General features: G+C 44.4%; 2 protein-coding genes across 2 annotated transcripts in view; both read left to right on the top strand.

Moving 5' to 3' along the window:
• The window catches only part of LOC140146103 (uncharacterized), a 25,743-nt gene extending 5,592 nt beyond the window's left edge, over positions 1–20,151 (top strand). Inside the window, exons 2-5 of the mRNA XM_072167857.1 lie at positions 334–420; positions 12,032–12,096; positions 12,681–15,261; positions 17,749–20,151. Of these exons, the coding sequence (XP_072023958.1) occupies positions 12,695–15,261; positions 17,749–19,888 (4,707 nt within the window). The 5' untranslated portion in view covers positions 334–420; positions 12,032–12,096; positions 12,681–12,694 and the 3' untranslated portion in view covers positions 19,889–20,151. The remainder of the gene's footprint in view (positions 1–333; positions 421–12,031; positions 12,097–12,680; positions 15,262–17,748) is intronic.
• On the top strand, positions 19,951–25,682 carry LOC140158615 (uncharacterized). Its single transcript, XM_072181781.1, has one exon. It carries the CDS (start codon positions 19,951–19,953, stop codon positions 25,546–25,548), a length of 5,598 nt encoding a protein of 1,865 aa, XP_072037882.1. The 3' UTR covers positions 25,549–25,682.

Genomic DNA, 25,682 nt, shown 5'->3' with positions numbered 1-25,682 from the left:
TGCTTAATGGCTGGAATCTTTATTTGAAGAATGAAATAAAATTATTGTCTATCCTGATGGTCAATAAGTGGTCCCAAGATTTTGCCTTCAGTGTGTTTCCTTGTATCTGTCTGGGGTTAATACTGTTTTTTCTGTGATTTTTTTCCTGGGGCGGTGGGGAAGGGCAAGAAACAAATTTTGGGAGAAAATACCACCCTTGTACCCTCCCATCCCTCCATGGTGCCACCAATACCCCCTAGGCCAGGGGATAAAACAGAATCCCAAATTATTGCTCCTCCTCACAACTACAATACATGTAACAAGTGATTCAATTATTATATTGTTTTTAAACAGGCACACCATTGTTGCTATACTGAAGACCATAGTTTGAAAGTGATAGACACAGAGATTTAGACATTTGAGGGCCTGCTATTTATGTGGGTAAGTGAACAATAACCACATGTACAGTATCGGTACATAAAATTTATAACTTGAATGTATTGTATACATGCATTGAAAGAAGAGAACATCTTTGTTCAAGGTGTCGTCGTCCTTTCTTTTGATGCTAAACATATCAAAATATTGGAATTTTTCTGAGCCAGAAAAATCCTCCATTTAAAATATTGAAATTTTTTAAGGGATAAAATTAATTAGTCTCCGCCGAAGGCGGCTATAGATACTACTACTTGAAAAAATAGTCTCTGCCAAAGGCGGAGAGTCTAGGCAAAAAAACATCCAACGAGCCAGAAAATATTTAGTCTCCGCCGAAGGCAGAGTTGGAGGTAATTGACTACATACTAGAAAAAAAATAGTCTTATAGGCAAACAAATTTTACCGCAAATTTACCGCCGCCGAAGGCAGCGAGATACTGATGCGAATACTGATGCTGCCGCATTGTCATCCAAGGAATCTAACATACTAGTAGTCCCTTCCAGAAAGTCATTGAAGAGAGTGGGCAAGAAAAGGCATTCCCAGCCCACTGAACCATCCTCCTATGATGCAATTTGGTGGAGGGGTGGCAATTGGCGGTCTCCAGATTTTCCATCGCAAAATATGGTAATTAAGTACCTAATTTGCATAATTTTTGCACATATCAAGCAAAATAACCTGCACAGATTACATCTGCAGGCCTTGTCTTTTGAGGCGAGTGAGTGCGATCACTCGCCATCACTCGACTCGCCTTAAATGAAGCCGAGGAGAGCTTTTTATAACTTGCCTATATTTGGTGTAATACTAATTTCATTTTTCATTTCATTTCATTTCATTCGGCTGCGAAGCAGGCGACTACAAAGTTTCTCCATGTACTACGATCTGAAGCCAAAGTGGCAATGGCATCTGGCAGTAGAAAATTGTCGAAATCCCCAACAGTTTTTGCACATAAGACAAGTAGGATGTTCTTTGCCTTCCAGGTCTTCTTTTACCATGTAATGGGGTGTAGAGAGCATATCTTCTGCATGGTTCATCTTCCTGCATCCTCAGGATATGTCCCAGGAATCGTAGTTGTCGTGATCTGACAGAGTTGATAAGAGGCACAGTGTTGGTGATGGCATAGACCCTTTCATTACTAACATGGTCGGTGCGCTTGATGTTCAGCATTATCCTGTAACATGATGTACCAAATACTAATACAAGTGATTAAAATCACTTGCCTACAGCTCACCTTGACAAGTTTTGAGGAGTGATTTGTCACTCGCCAGCAATTTTCAAAAGACAAGGCCTGTATCTGGAGATCTGTACGAGTTACAGCACTTGATGAAACTTGGTGGAGAGTAGCACAGTGACCTGATTTGATTTTCAGCGCACAATTTGCGTAATCAAGGTCATTTGGGGTCATCCGTGGTCAAATTGCCATATATGATATATTGTTGCAGGTTCATGAAATTTGGTGGGAACGACCATTGTAGGAAGACAAAAATGCCAAGGTCATTTTGGGGTCATACAAGGTCATCCGAGGTCAAATCGCCATAGATTGTTGCAGGTTCATGAAAGATGGTGGGAAGTTGGAACAACCACCCTTGCAAGATCAAAAATGTCAAGGTCATTTTGGGGTCATTCAGGGTCATCCAGGGTCAAATTGCATATAGATTGTCGCAGGTTCATTAAATTTTGTGGGGACGACCACCTTAGTGAGGGAAGTAATGTGAAGGTCAATTGGGGCCAAGTGAAATTGCACTAGTTAAAATGATGGGCATCAAGGTGGAGAACCGCGCAGGTCGAGAACTGCGAAATTCTACTTTATTGCTATGTTTTTTTTTGATGGTATATGCCTATCGTTGTGGCTTTCAGTTTCAGTCATGTTTAAGCCCTGCACCTCTTGCCCGACTTTGGTCCCAGAGTGAGACCCCCACCCTCTCTGCTACCAGCATCGTTCTTGTTCTCGCCACAATAGATGTGCTTCCTACTGTATTTGGCTCTCCGAGGCCCACTTTGACGACTTGGTGGCCAGAGAAACCCTTGGCCTACGTCATCGCAAGAAGAGGTGAGACAGCATTGACAACCGTAAAGAGTGTTGGCTGTTCCTTCGGGGACTTCTGGCACTGGCATTAACTTGCTGGAGTCGGCAGCAGGTGGTGTGGGGCGGTATATTCCAGCGAGAGCCCGCAAGGGCTGGTAGCAGGAGGGCATCAGCCTATCAGTAGCGAGGCCATAGGGCAACCCGAGGCAGTAGCTGACAACAGGCAGCATGTTATGGGCACCTTGAGCTCACTCGGGTTGAGCCATGGCATGCAGCACACTACCGGCTTCCCATACCCGCAAGGGCGTGGGTTGAGTGGTAGCGTGCATGGGTCCACCATAGGCGACTGTAGCCAGTGGAAGACCAACTTGGGTATTCATACGAGATTCCCTCACGGAATTCTAGAGTGAAACCCTGGGCCCTAGTGCAGTTGCAGGCAGTCCTATACCGGGACAGGATAGTGACTTCTCGGGGGGTTAGAGCAGCAGTCCCTCCCGGGATAGCAGCAGTCCCTCCCGTGATAGCAGCTCACCATGGGATCAGTCCGGGGGTAGCTCCTCGATAGTAGCCGGGACAGAGCTCTAGAACGAAACCGCACTGCTTTGGAACAAGCACAGGGAGCCATTTGGCGGGGGCTTCTGCCGCTTACTTGGGTTTGAGGGACTCGACCCCGCTTGGAATTTCGTTCCATGTACACTCTGGTAACTACTGAGGTGGTCTTTGGCCTAACTTCAGTGGTATCCACTGTGCATGCACCTAGATATGCAGTCAGTGGCTCGGGTATGGCTCCCGCATTGACAGCGAGTCAGGGTATTACTCTCGAGACTAGCGGATCTCGTGTGACTGGCGTGCCTGGTCACCGACCTCTCTTGATCTCAGGGAGTCAGCCGAGCATGGCTGGTCAATTGATGAACCCGATCGACCAAGTGTCCCATTATTCTCAAGTACAGTGTACATGTATGGTACCCATTAATCGGCGATTGCAGATTGATATGAGATGGGACACCTACGCATGGCCGACGCCTGTGGTACATGGCAGGGAGCCGCTGGTACCGCGGGGTACCTTGATGCACGACTAGATCCCTTCACTGGGAACTGCGTGCAGCCTAGCAGTACTGTGGCAAGTACAGCAAGGTCTGGCTGGAGTACTCCCTCTTCTGCTGACAGACAGTTGGCTACTCATGCGCCTTTGCCGGTGACAGTCTCCTGCTCAGCCACCAGATGCCCGTCTTCTGAATCCGTCATCATCAGAGAGTGATACGGAGTCGGAGGGCGAGGGAAAGGAGTTTGAAGATGTGTCCAGTGGCGAGTCCCAGTCAGCAGTGACTGATGACGACGTTACAGATATTTTTTCCCCTGCGAGGAGAAAGTACTGTTACTGGTCTTCCTCCGGATACCTCTGAGGTGTTGAGCCATGTGGCCCAGGGTCTGGGCATGCCTTACACTCACGAGGAGTCCATTGAGGACCAGGGCATCTTCTCCGTAGGATTCACAACTGCTACATTCTCGCAGGGGTTGCCTGCGCTCGCCTTCCCGGCGGGCCTCAGGTACAGGTTTCGTAAGGCGGCCAGACTCGCTGGAGTCACGGTGGCTAGAGCGAGCTCCCCGCGAGGAGGAGCTCAAGCTCATCGATTCGCGATGCTAGTGCATTGCTACATCTGAGTTGTTCCTTGAAGTTAATCTGTTGGTGGTCCTTACAGCTTACTACAACAAACATGTGATGATGGGTCTATCTATCCCATCGTATGTCCACTCGCCACCGGGAGAACGCCTGGCTCTCCCTTCAGTCTCTTTATGGCCCCGAGTTTGGGAGGCTATGAAGAAGTTTGATATGGAGGGGCAGGGGTTCTTCTTTGGCAAAGCCTTCTGTGCCATGGTTGATGAACAAGTCCAAGAAGGCCGCCAACAAGACGACTCTGAAGAAGTCAGAGGCAGCCCTTACCAAGGGTAAGGCTGCCAAGGCGAAGAAACACAAGCACAAGAAGACTAAGAAGTCCTCTAGCAAGGGTGGATCTTTGTCTGCTCCGGCTTCAGTAGAATGAGCACCGTCAACACCCGAGCCCTTAGCCGCCTCTGCTGCACCCAAGAAATCTGGGAGGCGCAAGGGAGCATTAGACAAGCCTTCTAAGAAGCCCAAGTTGGACCACTCCTGAGGGCACGGCGGCAAAGTGTACATGCCGGCGGGCACTGGATCTTCCACAATGGATTCCACCAGTAGTTGGCTGCTTATTGCATTACACCCAGAGATGGGAAGCCATCTCTCTGGGCTCCTGGGTGATGTCGGTAGTGACCAGGGGTTACAGACTGGAGTTCACCAGTCCCCCTACGCTCACCTGCTATCAGAGGTCCACAGTAGTGCTGTCAGACAGTCCCAAGTGTCGGGCACAGCAGTCAGAGATCACGCAGCCTCTCACGAAGCAGACGATAGTCCCAGTTCCCCCCTTATTTCCAAGGGGGCTTTTGGAGCACATTCTTTCTGGCTCCGAAGAATTGCGGCGACTGGAGACCCATCCTGAACCTCAAGCCGTTGAACAAATTCATCAGGCCAAAGAGGTTCAGGATGGAGACTCTCGTCTCAGTGCTGTCCTGTCCCATCAAGGGGATGTGGGCAGCATTCACTAGATCTTGCGGACGCCTATCTGCATACGTGCCAATCGATACTCACCATTACAGGTACCTATGCTTCAAGGTGCATGGGCAGACTTCCAAGTTTCGGTGTCTCCCTTTCGGCTTGTCCACTGCCCCAGAGTGTTTATACTCTTGGTCAGGGCAGTGGCAGCATACCTTAAGAGCAGGGGGGTCAACATATGTTGCTACCTGGATGATAGGCTCATATATACGGAATTACCCAGCAGGAGACGACCTCGTCTCATGGAGTTTGTTGTCTGTACGGTGTGGGACCTAGGGTTCTTGATCAATCTCAATAAGTCCCATATGGTCTAGACACAGACACCACTATTTCTAGGGGTATCCATAAACCTTGCGGAGGGGATGGCAATGCCCTCACCCGAGAGGGTGATGAACATGGCGCGGTGTGCTCAACTCAAAGTCGGAAGCTGCACCAGCCGTGGCATGGTTGAAGGTGTTAGGTCTTATGGCCAGTATAGTAGACCTTGTACTGTACTGCCTTTTCACGAGGCCTATCCAACTTCACCTTCTAGCCTTTTACAGGCCCAGTCGTCACCCAATATCCCTTGCAGTTCCGGTGTCAAGAGATTGTGCGAGAGGAGCTCTGGTGGTGGAATCGGCCCTATTTGACCTGGGGTGACGGGTTTCCTGCACCCCCGGTGAGTCACATAGTAGTGACAACCGATGCGTCAAAGCTGGGCTGGGGGCCACATCCACTGGGACTGAGTCGGCCGTGGAGATGCAGTCCTACATCAATCTCCTCGAGTTATGGGCAGATAGTGGGATCACATATTGTTGTCCAAACAGACCACACAACCATGGTAGCCTACCTCAACAGACAAGTGGGCACTAGGTCACCACGGTTGTGCCTGCACGCACTGCGCCTGATAGGGTGGTGCAAGCCCAGGCGGATTACGTTGAGAGGAAAGCGATCCACATTGAGGGAGTCACCGACATCCTCGCGGAGTATCTGTCCCGGGGTAAGGTGTCGGGCCCAACAAAATGGTCCTTTGCTCCGCAGGTCGTCCAGACAATCTTCGAGGTGATGTACCAACCCTCGACAGATTTGTTCGTATCTCATCGCAATCATCAACTGCCGGTGTACTGCTCGAGGACCAAGGATCCTCAGGCGTACGCTGTGGACGCTCTAGCAATAGACTGGGGAGGGATGAAAGCATATGCGTTCCCTCCGATCTCACTGTCCGCGAGAGTGGTAGCCAAGATTGTGCAGGATGACTGCAACGTCATTCTGATCGCTCCCTTTTGCCTGAAACATCTGTGGTTCAGGCCAATGGTGGATCTGCTTGCGGCAATGCCACGAGCGCTCCCGAGATACCAGATCTATGGGGTACCCGGTCTGCCACTAGAGCACCTGCAGGTAGCTGAATGGCATTTATCAGGCAAGGAGCAGCGGAGGAAGGTTTTTCATCAAAACTGCTTCACTCATTACATCGCCAGGGGTCAACCTACCCTCAAGTCTACCCTCGGGATGTATAGCCCGCGTTTGGCTCCATACTATGTGTGGTGCGATGAGAGAAGTGTCTCCCACTAGAGCCTCTGTACCTCAAGTGGTGGAGTTTCTGACCGAAAAATTCCAAGCGGGACTTCAGCAGGCCACAGTGACTCTCCTCTCCATACATCGAGGTTCGAGGACGGGTCGACCATCAATGACGAATGTACAACGAGCGTCCGAAGAGGAAGGTTGTCCCGCCTTGGGACCAAGGGTGAAATTAAGTGGGAGACGTGAACCGTTTAGCCCCCAGAAACCCTGAAATGGCCCCTGGTCACTACACACAAAATGAACTTATTCAGAACAAATATTGGCCCCTTGTTGATTAGAAGTGGCCCCTGGTTTCACATTAAATGAAGTGAACCAGGGGCCATTTTGTGTAAAAAGTAGCCCCTGGTTCATCATTTCTTATTTTCACCCTTGCTTGGGGCCTTAATACTGTCTTGGAGTACCTTTTTGAGCCCTTGTCAAAGGCGACCCTTAAATACGTCACTCTCAAGACAGCTTTCCTCTTGCCGTTGGCTTAGGGACAGCGGTGCTTGGAGTTGCACGCAGTCTCAAAGTCAGCCTCCATGTTTTCGAGCGAGCACGGGGGCGATGCTGTTCCTCCGCCCAGATTTTTTGGCGAAGAATGAGCGTGGAGGGCCCGGGTTACGAGCAGCTGGATGGCTTGCGCACCTGTGGCCGTGCTGCTGTCCCATTGGGATGGTTGAGCGACCTGTGAGGATAGTTGTCGTCAGCCTGTCCTGGCGAAAGCCCATCAGGAGGAAGATACTGTTATGGAAGAGAACTGACTTTTGACAATATTTGCCAAAGACTCAAGTGGGCAGAGAATTATACTGCAATTTAAGTACTCCACTAGTACTCCACACCTGTTGAAGAGCTAGCTGAGTCTGTGCAGCATGAATTGGATCAGGTCATTGAAGATCATGTACTCAGTAAATTCAGCTCAACGAGATACAGCCAATCCTGGTTTGATTCTGCCACTTAAATGTGCAACCAGGCGGAAAGCTCGGCCTGGTTCACTGGCGATTGTTGGGGATCATCCCTTCCTTGTTATGGTCCTTTTTTCTGGATGCTCATGATCATTACTGATGCGGTCCGTTTTGCACTTCCTTTTTCAGCACTGTCCTTTGCCTTATGAGGAGTAAGCTTCATTTTTTGTTGCTTCTCAGCTGCTTCATGCGGTAGTGGCATTTATTTAGTTCCATAGTGATGGCTTGCTTGGGGCCCTCCATTCTGTATGTTCCCTGATGATGGCTCTTAACCATCAGAGTGGGCCCGGTTACGAGCACCTGTGGCCGTGCTGCTGTCCCATCGGGATGGTTGAGCGACCTGTGAGGTTAGTTGTCGTCGGCCTGTGCCTCTCTTAATTGGATGAGAGATGGTAGAGATATTAGTCGGCTCCATTTTTGTTTTGTCTGTGTTGTAACAGCCTTCTTTCTCTCCCCGCACTAGCCCATCTTGTAACAAGTTGATAGTCTTTACTCGCAATAATACTAAAAGTACAGAAAACTCAGATGACGACAATTATAAACATTCAGCATTTTATTTCATGTGTCATCTTCTTCAAAACCGTTCTCCCAACTGCCTCAATTCTACTCCTCCGTGCACGGCGTGCAGCTCTCTTCCTCCAAACAAAACCAAATTTATAAATAATATTACAGGGGGCTAGAAAGATGGTCTCTTTGGTTCCCTAGGGCTAATGACCCATTGTTTTACTGGCTCTGGTATCAGTGTGGCCTCATACTCTCATTGACACTCCCTGATCATTTTGTGGTTGGTTTGAGCGACGCGGTGGAGCAAACCCTCCTTTCGCTCCAGGTGATCTGGGTGTCCTTTGGAGCAGTCGGTTCTCACGCTGTCAGCTCTGACCCTGTTCTGGTTGTTCTGTAGAGGCAGCAGTGAGCTTTAGGCTCCTGTGGGGCTACCCGACCACTTCAGTGGCCGGTCGGGTTAAACACCATGTTCGAGCACTTTGTTTGGATCTACTTGAACCGGGCAACCTCCTTGTTCGGCCATCGGCTGGTCCCCTGTACCATTGGTTGGAAGCCCCAATGCTAGCCGTGCACATATGTTTGGGCAGACGATGCTCCCGTCCTTGGCTTTGACCTCATGAGACACCCTGGGGCATCCTTTTCCCACTCACTCTACCCCGCTTTTTAATTTTGTGGGCAATGAGTAGAGTAACTGGTTCCGCTGCTTGTGGCCATGGACGAGCTGAATCGACCCATCACCCATCTGTGTGCAAGCAATCCTGGGGCTGCTATCTGGATAGCTGGTAATGCTAACTGGGAAAACAGTAGTATTACCTCGCACCAATATAAGATCTCCATCAACCAGTCTTTCCTACAGGTGCTTGATGCTACAGGTGATTAACTTCCCTACAAGAGGAGATAACATCCTTGACATTTTCATTACTAACAGACCCTCCTTGATCAACCGTAGCTGCAGCCTCCCCGTTCTCAGTGACCACAGACATGAATGGCGAAAGCCCATCAGGAGGAAGATACTGCTGTGGAAGAGAACTGACTTTTGACAATATTTGCCAAAGACTCAAGTGGGCAAAGAATTATACTGCAATTTACTCCACTTCAGCTTTCTGAAACTGAAAATCCCATGTTGATCGACTTTTGTTTGCATTACATCAATTTATCAATCGCTGAAAACAATATAAAACAAAAGAATTTTAACACTTTCTTTTCCAATACCTCAAAATCAATATTATTGACATCCGACTCATTTCCCTTGATCTTGTCACAAATGTGCAACCAGGCAGAAAGCTCGAGCCTTCAAGGAAGCTTGGAGGACTGACAGAACCAAGGACTGGAAGCACTGCAGACATTTTAAGAAAGAGTCTCCAATATTAAAGTCCTGTCGAATGGCATACAACCAGTATGTGATATCGAATGCAGCAAAACTGACAGTAACAACAGGAAACTTGGCACCTTAGTGAAGTCGAAGAGAGTCGACCAGATGGGAGTAGCCCCTCTGAAGGATGGTGTCAATCTTCATGCTAACCCAAAGGTGAAAGCCAACATTCTGAACAGGCAGTTCCCATCAGTTTCTCTGTTGCTCATCAGCACTTCCAGACTTGGGACCCAGACAGGATCCTCCCATGAGAAACATCACTGTTGACCAAAATGGAGTCATCAAACTGCTCAAAAATCTGTAGGCACTTACTGCATCAGGACCAGATGATATTCCGGCTAAGCTCTACAAAGAAACATCAGAAGAACTTGCACCAGTAGTAACCCTACTCTTCCAAGCCTCAATCAATCAGGGTAGAGTTCCATCACAATGGAAGAAGGCATGCATAGTACCAATCTTCAAGATCAGAAGCTGCCAACTACCACCCATCTCCTTGACAGCCATTCTGTGCAAACTCTGTGAGCATATCATCCATTGTGCTGTGATCCATCACCTTTCTGAGCATAAGACACTTTCAGATGCCCAGCATGGATTTAGGAGGTGCCGGTCCTACAATACGCAGCCGATTGTCGCCCTACAAGATCTTGCCAAGGGATTAGATTCCAAATCACAAATCAACGTCATCTTATTGGACTATGAGAAGGCCTTTGACAACAACCGGGAGAATGTGAACTCAGCTAAATACCTTGGGAGTGCACCTGGACTCACAACCTGGCTTTAATGCTCATGTTGATGCCATTACCAGGAAGGCTAATTCCACCCGGACCTTTCTGAACCGCAACCACAGTCACTGTAGCCGCAAGATCAAGGAAGCTCATACACAACCTTTGTAAGACCAGTCGTCGAGTACTCTTAAACTTCTTGCTCCCTCCCCATACCCATCTGCAAAGTTGAACAGGTTCAGCGAACATCTGCACGCTTCGTCACATGTACCAGCTTTTCTATGGCATAGCAGAAGATGTCCTCAGCTCAAGGGATCTTGACTTCAGTGTCCACCACGAGATATCAGGTTTTCTCTCATTCCCTCATGGATTGCAGGGTTTCTCTCCTACTGGACTTTGAAATATTGTCTGATATAACTGGCATCTTGTATTTTCAGACATTTTTCAAGGTCATTCCTACTCTCAACATTGTCAATAAAGGCCGGTATCTCAATTTCCAATTTTATAATACCATAACTTACAAACTCAATATCTTTGCTTTGGAATGTCCGATTTCATTGGGGGAAATGGCGTTGTGGAGCAAAATATCTCTATATTTAACACTCAAAATTGATAACCTGCCCAAAAGTGGCTCCTATTGATATAGTAATTAGTATACCACATCACACATCTCACTGTAGACGGGGGAAGCCCCAGGGGAAGCAAGAGAATTATTCTATAGTATGTACAAGATACAAGATAATTTATGTATGTATGTAAACATTTGGTTCATATTTTTTTGTCAATATTTGGTTCATATTTAGGAAAAGAGATGATTTCCAACTAAATATATGGACCACAGGTATGAAGTAGAATATCAAAATACTTGACCTAAGGCGTCGGCACGGATGCTGATGCACACTGCCTTGCCATCTGATCCATGGTGATTCCAAGCCATGTCACTCGGTCTTTGGCCAGCCTTCCTGCTGCTGCTACGGAGGTGATGTTTCGAGCTAGGCAGTCAGATTTAATAGTGTCCATCCATCTTTTGGGAGGTCTTCCACATGGTCTTTTTCCATGTACATTGCCCTCTAGCAAAATTTTGGGGTATCTGTCATTGCCCATTCGCTGTTCGTGGCCAAAGAATCGGATCCTTTTTTGTGTGATTTTATCGGTGACGGTGTGCTTCAGCCCAAGTGTGTCCCGTATTATGGTATTACGTATTTTGTCCAGATGTGATACGCCCATAATCTTCCTCAAGCACATCATTTCAAAGACTAGGAGGCGATTTTTGTCTTCTTTCTTAATGGTCCAGGTCTCAGCTCCATACATTGGGATGGAAAGTACTAGGACCCTGTATAGCTCGATCTTGGTGGCCCGTTGAATGTCCTTGGCATTCCATATACTGTGAAGTCTTTGGACCGCTCCTAATGCTTTCCTATTCTGTGCTTGATGTCTTCTCTGCTTGTCCCTTTTGAGATATGGTGCCTCCCAGGTACACAAACTCATCCACTTGCTTAAGTAGATTGCCATTGATGTTGATGTTAAGGTTGACCTTTTGGCTGCTGATTACTTGTACTTCGGTTTTACCAATGTTAATCTTTAGTCCGAGGTTATTGTCTTGCTGGCTGATTCTGCTAGTACCCTACAGACTGCAGTGGACAACATATTCCGCAGTAGCTCGAACCTTGGACTAAAGATAATCAAAATACTGTGTATGGTAAATTATCCAAGTCACATATTGAATTCAGGGCTCAAGCTCATTAAAACTTCCTTTAATTAGGCACTAGGCAGGGGATGCAACTGTACAATATATATATGTACAACTTGACAGTAAACTACATGAATGATTAAAATTTTCATTTTACTTCTTTATACTGATTACAGGTCCAAGAACAAGATGTAGGCTGCTTGTGGTTTGCAAACTAGAACTACCATTTCATCTTATCAAGGTATGTATGCTTGATGAAAACAATGTTCTTGTTTTTTCAAGTATCTTTGGAGTAATTGCTACATGTACGTACAGGTCTAATGTATAGTAATTGCCTAACCACCAATCAACAGCCTACATGTGTACATTGTGGCTGGCAAATATTGGGAGATGGCCCTGATATATTGATCCAGGATTTGATCAATTGTCAATTTAAGTGAAATTGGTGATACTGATAGTACTATCATCACCCAAAATCAACTTAATTTGCAGATTTCAAGGTAGGTTTCACTTCTCATTACTGTAAGCTCCCTGGCATATCTTTTATTTTAACTTCAGCTTCTGGGGTTCCAAACTGCATTGCCATATGATGTACATTGTAATTTTATGCTTGCACATCAGATTTTATACTGTGCAGACACTGCAGATTTTATGGTAAATTTTGATAAGGTTGATCATTTTGAGGTCAATGCTGTTTTTATAGTCGGCACTTAATGAGACATGCCCAATATCTCTATCTAATATCATAAACCCAGTGGAAGCAATTGATATGATAATATATTAAATTCATAGCATTAATATTTTGTATTTTATTTGTTTCCACAGAGTATACATCCACAATGAATTTGAGCATCAAACAATTCCAAGATCTACTCTGCAAGAATGGCTGTGGTTTCATGGCCAGGCCAACCCTGCAAGGCTATTGCCCCAAGTGTTGGGCAGATAAATGTCTACCTTCATCATCCGATAGTGGTGATGAACCCACCGAACCAAACCTATCTGCCATGACACCATTGCCCAAACCATCTCCATCTGGATCAGATGTCCTCAATACCACAGCAAATGATGGCCAGAATGCCAAACCAAAAGATGCCTGTGTTGATGCAAGTCAAACTGCTCGAAGAAAACCATCAGAACTTGGTAAAGGAAAAGGCAACAGTACAACATCAATTCACTTAGGAAATGTGATTGATAAAGTGGTGGTAAATACTATGCGAAGGGGTTCTTCTGGTACCACCAAAGGTCCAATAACACCGACTACTCACAAGCAGTCACAGCCAAAGGGTAAAAATGAGTGTCAGATTTTACCATCATCTATTGAGAATATGCTGAGTTTGAGTGGCGTTGATGAAAAACCACTTACCTTTTGGGATGTAGATGGTGGAGATGAATGCACCGATGATGTCTCCCAAGACTCTAGTAACATTGGAAGAAACATGCAAACAAAATCACCAGCTGTAGCTCCCCAATCTTCCCTAAGACTAGGAGCACGAATAAGAGAACGAAGTCCTTCTCCAGAGTTGGAAGTGTTGGATGTCAAAAGGCCAGAACCAGAATTGATAACCATCGAAGATATGGATGAAGTAATTCCTCCAGAAGTGTTGGAACCAAAACCAAAGCCAGTAAATAAGTTGTCACTGCAAGGGGTAAATTTGCCATCTATAAGACCACAGGATCGTGTACAGTTACTACCAATATCCCCACAGGTTCAATCCAATATCTCGGCTGTACGGTATCCATCCAATTTGCAAGCTGTGCGATATCCGTCCAATATCCAAGCTGTAAGGTATCCGTCCATGTCATCACAGCCTAGATTCGCACTGTCACTGCCAACTTCTTCACAGGGAAATGTTAGTCCAGTCAGGATGCCTTCTGCTGCTTCTCTGAATTCAGCCATGGAAGCAGTGAAAGCAGTGCAAACACTTCAACATGCTTTGAGTGGGGTATCTCAACTTGCAACAAAGTCCTCCCCACGGTCATCAACCGTTACCACCCAACAGCTGCCTAATGTAAGAATGGTATCACCCCCAAGAACCCAAACAAAAAAGTACTACATTATCCAAAATCAAACCATTCCTAAGGGGATGACTCCAACAAATCTACAACCAAATACTGTGATCCAACAGTCAACTCTACAGCCAATGATTTACCAACTTCAAACAAGTGCTCAGAACACCAAACCCACCACCACAAAAACAAGCAATCAACCAGTCTTCTACCAAGTCCAGACCACCGGACAACCTGCTCCGTCTTCTACATCCAAATCATGCCCAATCATCTTGTCCAAATCACCTGTTCAGGTAACATCGCAAGCATCACAGGGATCACATGTTCGTCTTGAAACCCATCCAGTGTCATCACCAAAGGTGACTGTAGCATCCTCAATAACTGGCATAACCAATAATAAAACCGTCATGGCCTACAGAACATCAATGCCGAAGTCTGGATCAAGTATACAGGTTGTTTCTAGGACCCAAAGTATTCTAACTTCCACAAGCAATACCACAAGCACAACAGGTAGTAGTAGCACACAGATGACTGTAGCCTCTGCAGTAGCTGCCATAGCCAATAATAAAACTGTCATGGCCTATAGAACATCAATGCCAAAGCCTGGATCAAGCATGCAAGTTGTTTCCGGAACTCAAAGTAGTCCAACTTGCACAAGCAATACCACAGGCACAACAGGTAGTAGCACCTCAATAGCTGGCATAGACAACACCAAAACTGTCATGGCTAATAGAACATCGATGCCGAAGTCTGGATCAAGCATACAAGTTGTTTCCGGAACTCAAAGTAGTCCAACTTCCACAAGCAATACCACAGGCACAACAGGTAGTAGCACCTCAATAGCTGGCATAGACAACGCCAAAACTGTCATGGCTAATAGAACATTGATGCCGAAGTCTGGATCAAGCATACAAGTTGTTTCCTGTGTTAGTATTCTAACTTCCACAAGCAATACCACAAGCACAGCAAGTAGTAGCAGCCCTTTATGGGCAGATTGGAGGAAACGAATAGTTGGGGATAAGCCACCATCACGATCTTCATCTCCTGTTTCATCAATGCAGCAGCAGAGCAACTATCAGGCAGTTCTTAGTAAAAGTATACCACCTCTACAAAGACCCGTAACTGCCATTCCAAAACCACCTCAACCAACACGACTTCTAGAAATCATGACGGCACATTCAGCAACAGCACCTAAATCCAATGCACCAACGGTTAAGAAAAGCAATACCCCATTTTCAGCTCTATTACAGCATTTCCATGACCAGTCATTAGGAGTTAGACAGACTGATGTGACTAGATCCAAACAGCAAACAATCTCCAGGTCCATCAGTGGAAGTGCGCCCACAAGTCAGTGTGCAACGGGTGGAGTTCAGAAGCCAGCAGCAGCAATTCAAAAAAGGTGAGTAGCAGGACTGGACCCTTACCAAAGTGAACAGCTAATTAAGCCTTCACTAGGCTGTTTCTCAGCAGTTTGAACAGCCGGTAGCTTAGCTGCTACATGCTTGGAACAGCTATAATTTAGCCTTCACATTTTTGAACGGCTATAATTTAGCCTTCACATTATTGAACAGCTAGTTTAGCTATAGCTGTTCGATTTTTGAACTTGGCTTATAGCTGTTAGCCAGTTATAGCCTTCACTAACCTTCACTTCCTCAGTGGTTGACCCAAGGGTCAAATAGGTGCATGATGGGAATATATTTTAACTACCATTTTGAACTGGTGTGGATGAATGCAGATGGAATCTTAATCCTTTGGATGTTTCCAGCTTTATTTATAGGCCTTGTTTTTCACTTTTTACATTTGGGATGCATGTTATGTGGACAATATCATATGTAATGCATGTAGTTATCTTTGTGTGCAATAATATATGCCGCATCATGGATAATGTAAGTATAGTCAAGCTTAAATATCACTAGCTGTTATGTAACAGCTAGTGAAGGCTTGTACTAGCTGTACCTTATTTACATAATTCGTCATTTTGCAGGCTTAGTACATGCCAAGTGGAGGCTATAATCATCGAACAGCTAGTGAAGGCTATTATTGAACAGCTAGTGAAGGCTATTATTGAACAGCTAGTGAAGGCTGTCACTAGCTGTGCCTAATTTACATAATTCATCATTTTGAAGGCTTAGTACATGCTAAATAACACCTACTATTTGAAGGCTAAATTACCTGTTCAGTGAAGGCTTTCAAACAGCTAATTGAAGGCCTTCATTTATAGTAAGGGGACCTTAACATTTTGTGGCACTAGCCAGTCAGGCGTGTAACTGTAAAAAATTTACAAGCCCGGCAGAAATATACAAGCCCAACAGAAATTATATGAGCCCAACAGAAATTACAAGACGACTTGGTTCTGGAAATCATTTTCACATTCTAAACAGTCATTCAAAAATATTCATTATTATAAAGGGTTTATGTATTTCATTTAGGGGCCCCTCAATACTAAGATTGTACATTATGCGCAGCCCTAAAGATCCTGTTTTATCCTGTTGCCTCTCAAAGACCCCATATTTTTATGCCACCACCGGAGGTATTATGTTTCCTGGTTGTCTATCCGTCCGTCTGGGTGTCCATCTGTCCGTCCATCCTAGCTTGCGAGTGCAATTTCTCGTAACTGGTAAGGCGTATAGTGATGCAATTTGGTGGAGGGATGGCAATTGGTGGTCTCCAAATTTTAGCAGGTTTTCGGCGCAAAATATGGTAATTAAGTACCTAATTTGCATAATTTATGCATATCAAGCAAAATAACCTTGTGCACAGATTATCTGGATATCTGTACAAGTTACAGTGATGAAACTTGGCAGAGAGTAGCACAGCCAGAGGTTCTTGACCTGATTTACTTTTCAGCGCAAAATTTGCGTAATCGGAAGGTCATTGTGAGGTCATTTGGGGTCATCCGGGGTCAAATTGCAAATATATTGTTGCAGGTTCATGAAATTTGATGGGATCGACTACTGTAGGAAGAAAAAAATGTCAAGGTTATTTTGGGGTCATCCGAGGTCAAATCGCCATATTATTGTTGCAGGTTCATGAAATTTTGTGGGGACGACCACTGAAACAAGGCAAAAATATCAAGGTAATTTCGGGGGTCATCTTGGGTCAAATCGCCATAGATTTCTGCAGGTTTATGAAATTTGGTGGGAACGGCCACCTTAGTGAGGCAAATAATGTGAAGGTCATTTTGGGGTCAAGTGAAATTGCACCGGTTAAAATGATGGGCGTCAAGGTGGAGGCATTGCGGCTGACGCTTTGCGTCGAGAACCGCGAAATTCTAGTTCTTGTTGGCCCCCAGTGACCCATTTTCCCCAAAGACACCACATTTTCTTGATGTTCTTTTTTCCATCTCAAATGCCTTGGGTATTTTCGCCCCAAGACCCTTTTTGTATCGTCTGAACTATGTACAGAATGGGATTTAGTAATCACTTTTCTGTCTGTCCGTGTGTACAGGGTTTTTAACACACAAACAGCGTATATATACGCATTCACACACTTTGCATCAAAGTCCAACATGTACAAAATCTTTAAAATGTATTTTCAAATATTCCATGATTATGCCCTGATTGTCTCATTTCATTGCTCCCTCATTGTCACTCACTTCCATGAGGTATACATCATGTCTCGACAATCGCTAGTGGTCTCATAGAAGTTGTAATATAAGCTAATGCCTACATGAAAAATAAACATTCATCGCTTTCCATAACATGCTATATAAATGATGTTGATAACAATATACGGTGTGATACTACATGTAGCTTCAGGTTTTTTGTAAAAATATAGTTGATATAATTTATTTCACAATAATCCAATAGTATATTAAAACAACATCACTTTAAATTGCAGCATTATTTTGTATTAACCTCATCCAACAAACATTTTTGTCTTGCAGAAGTTATCCAACAAAGCCTGTTTGCCGACTAAACCGCAAACCAATCCAAAAGTGTCGCTATTGCCGCAAACATTTCTGTGGGGATGTGCGATATTTTCGCAACCACCTTTGGATGCATCGACAGAAGTATTGCCCTTACTGGTATGTGAAGGATAATGATGATGACGATACCGAGAGCAAGAACAGACCACAGATTGGTAGACGTCCATTTTTGTTGCTGTACACGCCAGGATCTCACAGGCAAAGAAAAAAGACTGGAAAGTGTAAACTTAATCTTGTATGTAAGTTTTGCCCCAAATCTTTCACCAGTGCTGATCTTTTAATCGTTCATGAGAATGAACACTTGAAAGGAAGTGGGCAATCCTTTGGCCATTGCAAGATTTGTGATGTTGATCTGAAGTGGACGACTAGGGTATCAAAACATGTAAAAGGCGTGAGGCACATATATCTTCGACAACTGTTTGAGAAGATGGCACAATCTAGCAAGGATTCAAGCTCTGCGTGGACTTTGTGGCAGTCTTATCCAAAGGGTAGACCATATAGATCCTCTGTATCGAAAAAAACATTATCGAAAAAAACATTGCAACCATTTATAGCGAAAGGAAATGGGATTGCTCATTGCAAGATTTGCGATGTTGACATAAAGACCTCTGGGGTACTAAGACATTTAGAAACCAAGATGTACAAAGATCTTCACACAAAATTTGACTTGGTGACACAATCTTGCAACAATTCAAGGTCTATGTGGACTTCATGGCAGAATTATCAAAAGAGTTCACCGAGTACCTCAGCTGCATCAGCTTCAGGGCAAAACCATGGCAAGTTTCAAAACATTCCTATGATAGTGAAATGTGGTAGGTGTGCAAGCCCTATTGAGACTGCAAAAGGTATGATAGCACTAAAGGAGGGATTGTTCTGTGGTGTTTGTAAGTATTTAGAAGCGTCTAAAAGGCAACAGGAGAGGAACAACATAAGACCACGCTGCAAGACCTGCAGAGAAGAATTTGAGACAAAAACACAACTTGCAAAACATGAATTGGTCCACACCAGATCCGCTCTCTATTCGCTCAAGTGCAAGGTATGTGGTGCACAGTTTGCACGTGCTGAACTCTTAGCCACTCACCAACATCTCCATGATCTAGAGACACCTCATCCTTGCAATCATTGCAACTCCAGGTTTGCTAGTGCAGAGGATCTCAAAACTCACATGCGTCAACAACATCCAGATGTGAAGCCATGCATATGTAAGGAATGTAGTGCTTGCTTTTTGGATAATGCAGAACTTGATAAACATATGCAGATGCTGCATAGAACTCCACAGGAATCTTCATCAACTGAAGATGAAACAGTAGGGTCCTTTGCTTGCTCATACTGCACAGAGACGTTCAAAGATAAGAATAATCTCAACATTCATCAGAAGATCCATAATCCAAACTTGACAGGAGAGGAAGAACCTGTGGTTGTAAATAAAGTACTTGCAGCGGCAAAACCTTGTCATATTTGTCTAAAATGTGGCAAAGAGTTTCGCAATATTTTAAGTTTGAAAGGCCACATGGAATCACACAGGCAATCCAAAACTGGGAGGTCAAACCTATCAAGGTCAAAGGTATCAGGACAAGCCTACCACAACAAATCTGCAAAGGCTATATCTCCACCCACCATTAAGTGTCCCACTTGCAGCAAAATGTTTAAAACAAGGCAAGCTCTTAGCTCCCATAATAAAGTTCATCTGCAAGCTTCCAAGAAGTCATCAGTGAGCAAGAAAGCACTCTCATCTACCAAATCAGCTGCATCAATTGCAACGTCCTCACCAGCAGCGACAAATGAATTGTTTTCAAGAAGTGGCATCTTGAAGCGAATACTCGGCAGCAACAACATTTCTGCAATTTCGGATGATCCTCACTCTGAGGGTTTGTCTGTAACCGTTTCAACAGCAGGAGAAAGTAATGTTTATGACCCCAACAAGAATGTGATTGTTAACCAGAAAGAAAGATCTAAACAAATAAAAACTAATGAAAGCCAAAATTCTCCAGTCAAAACTAAAGAAAGACAAAATGCAGATTTAACAGAGCATTTGTCTGACCTATTACCATTGCAGCTACAGGAAAAGGTAGCGCTTATGATCCCAACAAGAATGTGATTGCCAACCAGGAGGACAAGCCTGAGCAAATCAGAACTAAAGAAAACCAAAATACTCAACAAATGCCAAGTAAAGAAAGACAAAATGCAGATTTAACAGGCAAAGCAAATCCGGATACAGCTATGCATAATGTATGCAATGAAAGGCAAAATGCACATAAAATAATAGAAAGACAAAATGCAAATTTGACAGGTAAAGCCAATGCACACTCAGCACTAAAAGCAATGCAGGACACAAGTGCTAGCCAAGATGAAAGTGCAAGTGAAGATAAATCCAGGCGATCACGGAAGATCTGCAAATGCAAAGAGTGTAACAGGTTGTTTCTTTCCAAAGCCAAGCTGAATTCACACCTGAAATTGCACACCACCTACAGACCATACAAATGTGAACATTGCAACAACAGGTTTGCCAATCACAGTGTGTGCAAGAAGCATAAGAAAGCTCATCTGCCATATGCCTGCAATGCTTGTGGAGAATCCTGGGTAACCTACATGGGGCTTGTTAACCATACTGTTTCTTCCCATGGGGTATTAAGAGAAAGTTTAACAGCTTCTGGTTCATCACATCAGCCGTCAACTAACAAAGGTCATCGATGCATTTACTGTAACAGGAGGTTCTGTCGTGAGGCGATGCGTGTGCGATCCCACATGAGAAATCATAAAATGCAATACAAATTATTCTGGCGAAAGAGGTTGAAAGTTACTATGAAGGGAAATGCAATTGGAGATTTCTTGATGCAAACAGTGAAGATGTCGTCTAGTGAAGGTAAAGAACAAGCTGATACAATTGATGGAGATGAAGAGAACAAAGAACTTGAAGGTGATATAACTGTATGTGCAGGTAGTGAACCAAAAGAACCACAGTTTGCTTGTGACACGTGTGGAAGGAAATATGCCTGGAAAAAAAGTCTTGTGGCTCATCTGAAAAAGGAAAGGCATGGGAATGTGGTAGTGAAATCAAGTGAAGTAGGACAAAATGATACCAGAACAACTACCCAATCTAGTCGAGCACAAACAGGTGCCAGTAAAATCATCAAATCTAGCCAAGCACAAAAGGATGTCAATAAAACCATCCAATCTAGTCAGCCTCAAATGGGTGCCAGTAAAATCACCAAATCTAGTCAACCACAAACAGGTGCCAGTAAGACCACCCAATCTCATCAAGCACAAACCACCCAATCACAAAAAGATGCCAGTAAAACCACCCAATCTAGTCAACCACAACCGAATATCAGTAAAACCACCCAATCTAGTCAACCACAACCAAGTGCCAGTAAAACCACCAAATCTAGTCAATCACCAAACAATGTAAAAGAGCAAAGTGGAGCACCTTACCAATGTTCTGACTGCAGCCAAACATTTACTTTGTGGAGGCTTCGCGAGGAGCACATTCGGAGAGTGCATAAGAATTTCACCTGCCAGTATTGCCAAAAGACATTCTTGGTATATCAGATATTGATGAAACATGAAAAGAAACACAAGGCACAAGGTGATGTCATCAAACGACAACCAGATGTGGGAACAGGTCCAAAAGATGTTGAAAAGAAGGATACTGAGGACAGGGCATCTGTGGCTCAATCGGAAGGACAAAAAGATTCACAACCATCTGAAGGAAAGCATCAAGAGCAAAGTGGTGGAGTTGAAAATACGACAAGCCCTTCAAACCCTTCTGATAAAATACAGAAGGTGAGGTTGAAGAAGGAACCTGTATCTTCTGATGACTCTGGAGCTTCATCAGGTTGTTCATGGGAAGGGGAGTCTGGTGACGAGGACAGCAGCAGTGATGGCAGCCAAACTGAAAGAAGGAAGAGCATCCAACAGAAGATTAAAAGTGAGAAGAAAGATGAATTGGATGGTGACACAGATGAGGAGGATGAGAAAGTCAGTGATTTTAAGTGTAAAACATGTGGACGTTCTTTCAGGAGGAAAGTGAGTCTTATACAGCATGTCAGAGTTCATGAGTTGGAGAAATTATCAGATGATGAAGCAGGTGATGTTGAACAGAACAGCTACAAGTGTGATCAATGTGATCGAACATTCAATCGTCCTGTATGCTTGACAGTGCACAAGAAAACCCATACTGAAAAGAAGTACAAATGTGAGCTGTGTCCCAAAAGCTTTGAGAAGTACCTACTGCTGTTGAGGCACAACAGGTCACGCCATCCAGGCCATAAGGTGATAGCGCCAGGGTCCAAGGTTCATGTGGAAAAGGACCAAACATTTGTGTGTCAAGTGTGCTTTGAAGAATTCCCTAATGCCAATAAGATGGCTGAGCATAAGAAAATACACTCTAGTGAAAGCAAGTTTGTGTGTCACGTTTGTGATGCAGTCTTTCATCAAAGCTGGGATCTGATAGTGCACAAGCGAAACCATAGCCGAGGGGACTTGCGACAACACTCCATACCTCAAGCAGGCACATCTGGACAAAGTTCAGCGATCACAGCACAGGCAACTTCAATTCCTGAAACACAGACAAGCCCTACAAATGTTGATCACAAATGCAGTTTTTGTGGCTATGTGTGTACAAATAACACTCATTTAGCACAGCACGAAGAAGTGCATAGGACACAATTTACATGTACATTCTGTGGGAAAGTATTTGATGACAATGAGATGCTACTTGCACATTTAAAGAGTATACATTATACTGTAAGGTCTGTTGATGACGGTAAATCAAACATGAAAGGAAAGAACAAGAAAGATGACACTAGAATCAGTCATGACTTGACTGTATCAGATGATGATGATGATGACAATGATAACTTCAGTGATTTTGGTGGACAGGCGGATTCTGATTCCCCTGAGGAGGAAGAGGAGGAGGATGTTGGAAGAAATCGGTATCCAAGAAGAAGATCTGTGAAGAGGAAGAGGTATATCAGTAGTGATGATGATGAGGATGTACATGAAGATGACAATCGGTATCCAAAGAGAACAAGAAGCAGGCCATTGTACGCAGAACCAACTGATGAACAAGACCTAGAACTGAATTTGGTAGATGATAACAAGGAACAAAGTGGTCATGATGGAGGTGACAAGACTGAAAATGAACCATACAAGTGCAGTTATTGTGGAATTGGTTTCATGCTAATAGATGACTGGTCTTTCCACGAATATCAACATGCTCAAAATGAACCGTTCCGTTGTCAGTTCTGCTACAGGTTATTCTCGAGACGCTCAAACCTCGTTCAGCACGAGAGGAGCCACAAAGGTAGTAAGCCTTACAGGTGTTTGCAATGTGGGAAGCAATTTGCAATGGATGCTCATTTGAAGTATCACAAAGAACAGGATCATGCTAATAAACCAAAAGATCAAAGTAGGCATGAGAAACGTAGTGCCTCTTCGCCAGCAATAAATCCATATCCTCACAATTGTGGCTCTTGTGGGAAAGGTTTCTATCAACGATCAGGTCTCATTAAACATCAAGAGAAGTGTGCTGATGTGGAAAACAAAGTTGGGTCTGCCAACGAGATTGGAACACCCAACCCTGAAACCCCAGTGAGGGAGAAGAACCATGCCTGTGATATGTGTGACAAGAGATACTATAAAATATCTCATCTCAAGGAACACCAAGACAGGGTTCACTCTGGGAATTCCAGATCAATGAAGCAGAAAATGACTTCTGTTGCATCCCCATATGTTGGAGAACGAAATGCAGCTAAAAGGGCTCGATTACAGATGGTGGCTGATCAGGAGTCCTCAGATGTTGACGATGCTGCTGATGATGTTAATTTTGACGCACCAGAAGTAGAGAGTGATGACGAGCCATCCAAAGAAGCAGTTGTCAAACAAGAAACAGATACGCTGTACAAATGCAGATTTTGCCCGAAATCGTTTCCCTTTAGGAAAACTCTCATGAATCATGAAATTAAAATTCACCAAGCTAAAGGCCCTCACACATGCAGTTCTTGTGATGTTGCATACTGGTATCCATATGAGCTGAAACGTCATGAAGAAGGTCACAAGAAGAAGCATATTAAGCCTGGTCCAAAAGAAAAGTTTGCAGAGGAGTTGAGTACTGCTTTCAAGTGCCATCAGTGTAATCAAGGTTTCTCCAGTCAAGCACTTCTTCTTAACCATCAGCAAACTCATGTAGAGCAGCAAGCATCAATCAAGTGTAAATTTTGCCTCAAGATGTTTCCAAATGAGGTTGAGCTTCAGAAACATGAAAAGACGCACACCGCACCATCAGATGCACCACTTAGCAGCTTTGGTTGCCTATTTTGTCATGAGATGTTTACGCTCAAGTCGGCGCTGATTGACCATATTCAAACGCAGTCAGGGCGTGAGTCTTACATGTGCCCTCACTGTGATCTAACATTTCCAACAAGTGCAACATTACAGGCCCATGAAAAGGAGCACTTTCAACCCATGTTATTTCAGTGTAGCAGCTGTCAAGCACTTTTCCGTGACAAGGATCAACTTGTGAAACACGAAGCCTCACATAAGGTAAATGGATATCCTTGCCAATTCTGTGGGCTTAAGTTTATAGCTCGTAAAGGTCTAGCTAGCCACATAAACAGTAAACATTCAAAAGCAACCACTGAACAAACAAGCAGTTCACCACTCCCCCATTCAAAGAAAACAACCATGCAGCCTGTTGTGAGGTTAGAATCACTTCCTCAGACATTGCAGTCGTCAACAAAGGCAACTTCATCATATCCTCAACAAAATGAAGATGTGTCATCAGAGTCCGAGGAAGAGGTTACCAAAGAGCAAGAGGTTAACAAAGAGCAAGAGGTTGATGCTATCGTGAATCCATATTCATGCAACGTTTGCAAAAAGAGTTTTCCTTCGCCTGAGGACCTGAAGAAGCATGTGAGATCCCATTCAAAGGAACACTCCAGAAAGTGCCAGTATTGTGGAAAGGAGTTCCAGTTACATCATGTGTTGAAGAAACACCTGAAGTTGCATCTAAGAAGCTTGCATTCAAGTACTCAAGATGGTGCAGGTGAATTCAAGTGTCAGCTCTGTGGGATTGAATTACAAACAAAAGCAGGCTTGGTCTCCCACATGAAATCACATGCTAGGAGCAAAGCAAAGCCGTTTAGTTTTCATAAGCGAAGTACTGGATTTGGATTCAAGCAGACGCAGAAAGCATCAACATCATCTGTGCAAGTGAAACCTGGAAAAATCCTCAAAGTACCTTCTGTCAAAAAAGAGAAAGTGTCTAGTAGTAGCAGTACATCTTCACCAGAGAAGTCCCCTAGTGGATCCAAGAGCGTGACATGTAATTACTGTAATAAAGCTGTGCATTCTAACAGCTTGAAAAGACATATTGAAACTATACATGCCAAGGATAGACCTCGTAAATGCCAAGAATGTGATGAAAGATTTGCTACTAAAAATGAGTTATGGGATCATGTGAAAAAGGCCCATGGTGGAGATGGTCCCTCAAAAGCATATGGATGTGACTATTGCACATCACGGTATTCATCATTCATAAATCTTACAAACCACATGGACAAGGCACATCCTGGTGCCACAGTCACTATGGGACAGCAGGAAATATTCAGGTGTAAGTTCTGCAGCAAAGCATTTGCGCAAAAGAAATATGTGAGAAGGCATGAATTGATACATCTACGAAAAGGTGATCAAATCCCCAGGAACAAAGCAGCATCATCTTCATCAGAGACACCTGTCACACCACCCGAAAGAAGATGAAGATGAGCGATGAGCGTCGTTCACGTACAGTGTCGCGATCATCCAGTGACATGTCCCCACCAGCCTCATCACCTAGAGAAATGTCCGCTGCATCACCTAGAGTTGGCAGTCTACATGAGTGCAGGTATTGTAGT

Source organism: Amphiura filiformis, chromosome 1 (assembly GCF_039555335.1).
Source record: "Amphiura filiformis chromosome 1, Afil_fr2py, whole genome shotgun sequence".
Taxonomy (NCBI): domain Eukaryota; kingdom Metazoa; phylum Echinodermata; class Ophiuroidea; order Amphilepidida; family Amphiuridae; genus Amphiura; species Amphiura filiformis.
The sequence above is the reverse complement of the archived record's forward strand: the minus strand, read 5'-3'. Positions and strand labels throughout refer to the sequence as shown.

What these genes read in the sequence shown, in the direction of transcription:
- LOC140158615 (XM_072181781.1), top strand. Translation starts at nt 19,951, where the DNA reads ATGCCAAGTAAAGAAAGACAAAATGCAGATTTAACAGGCAAAGCAAAT.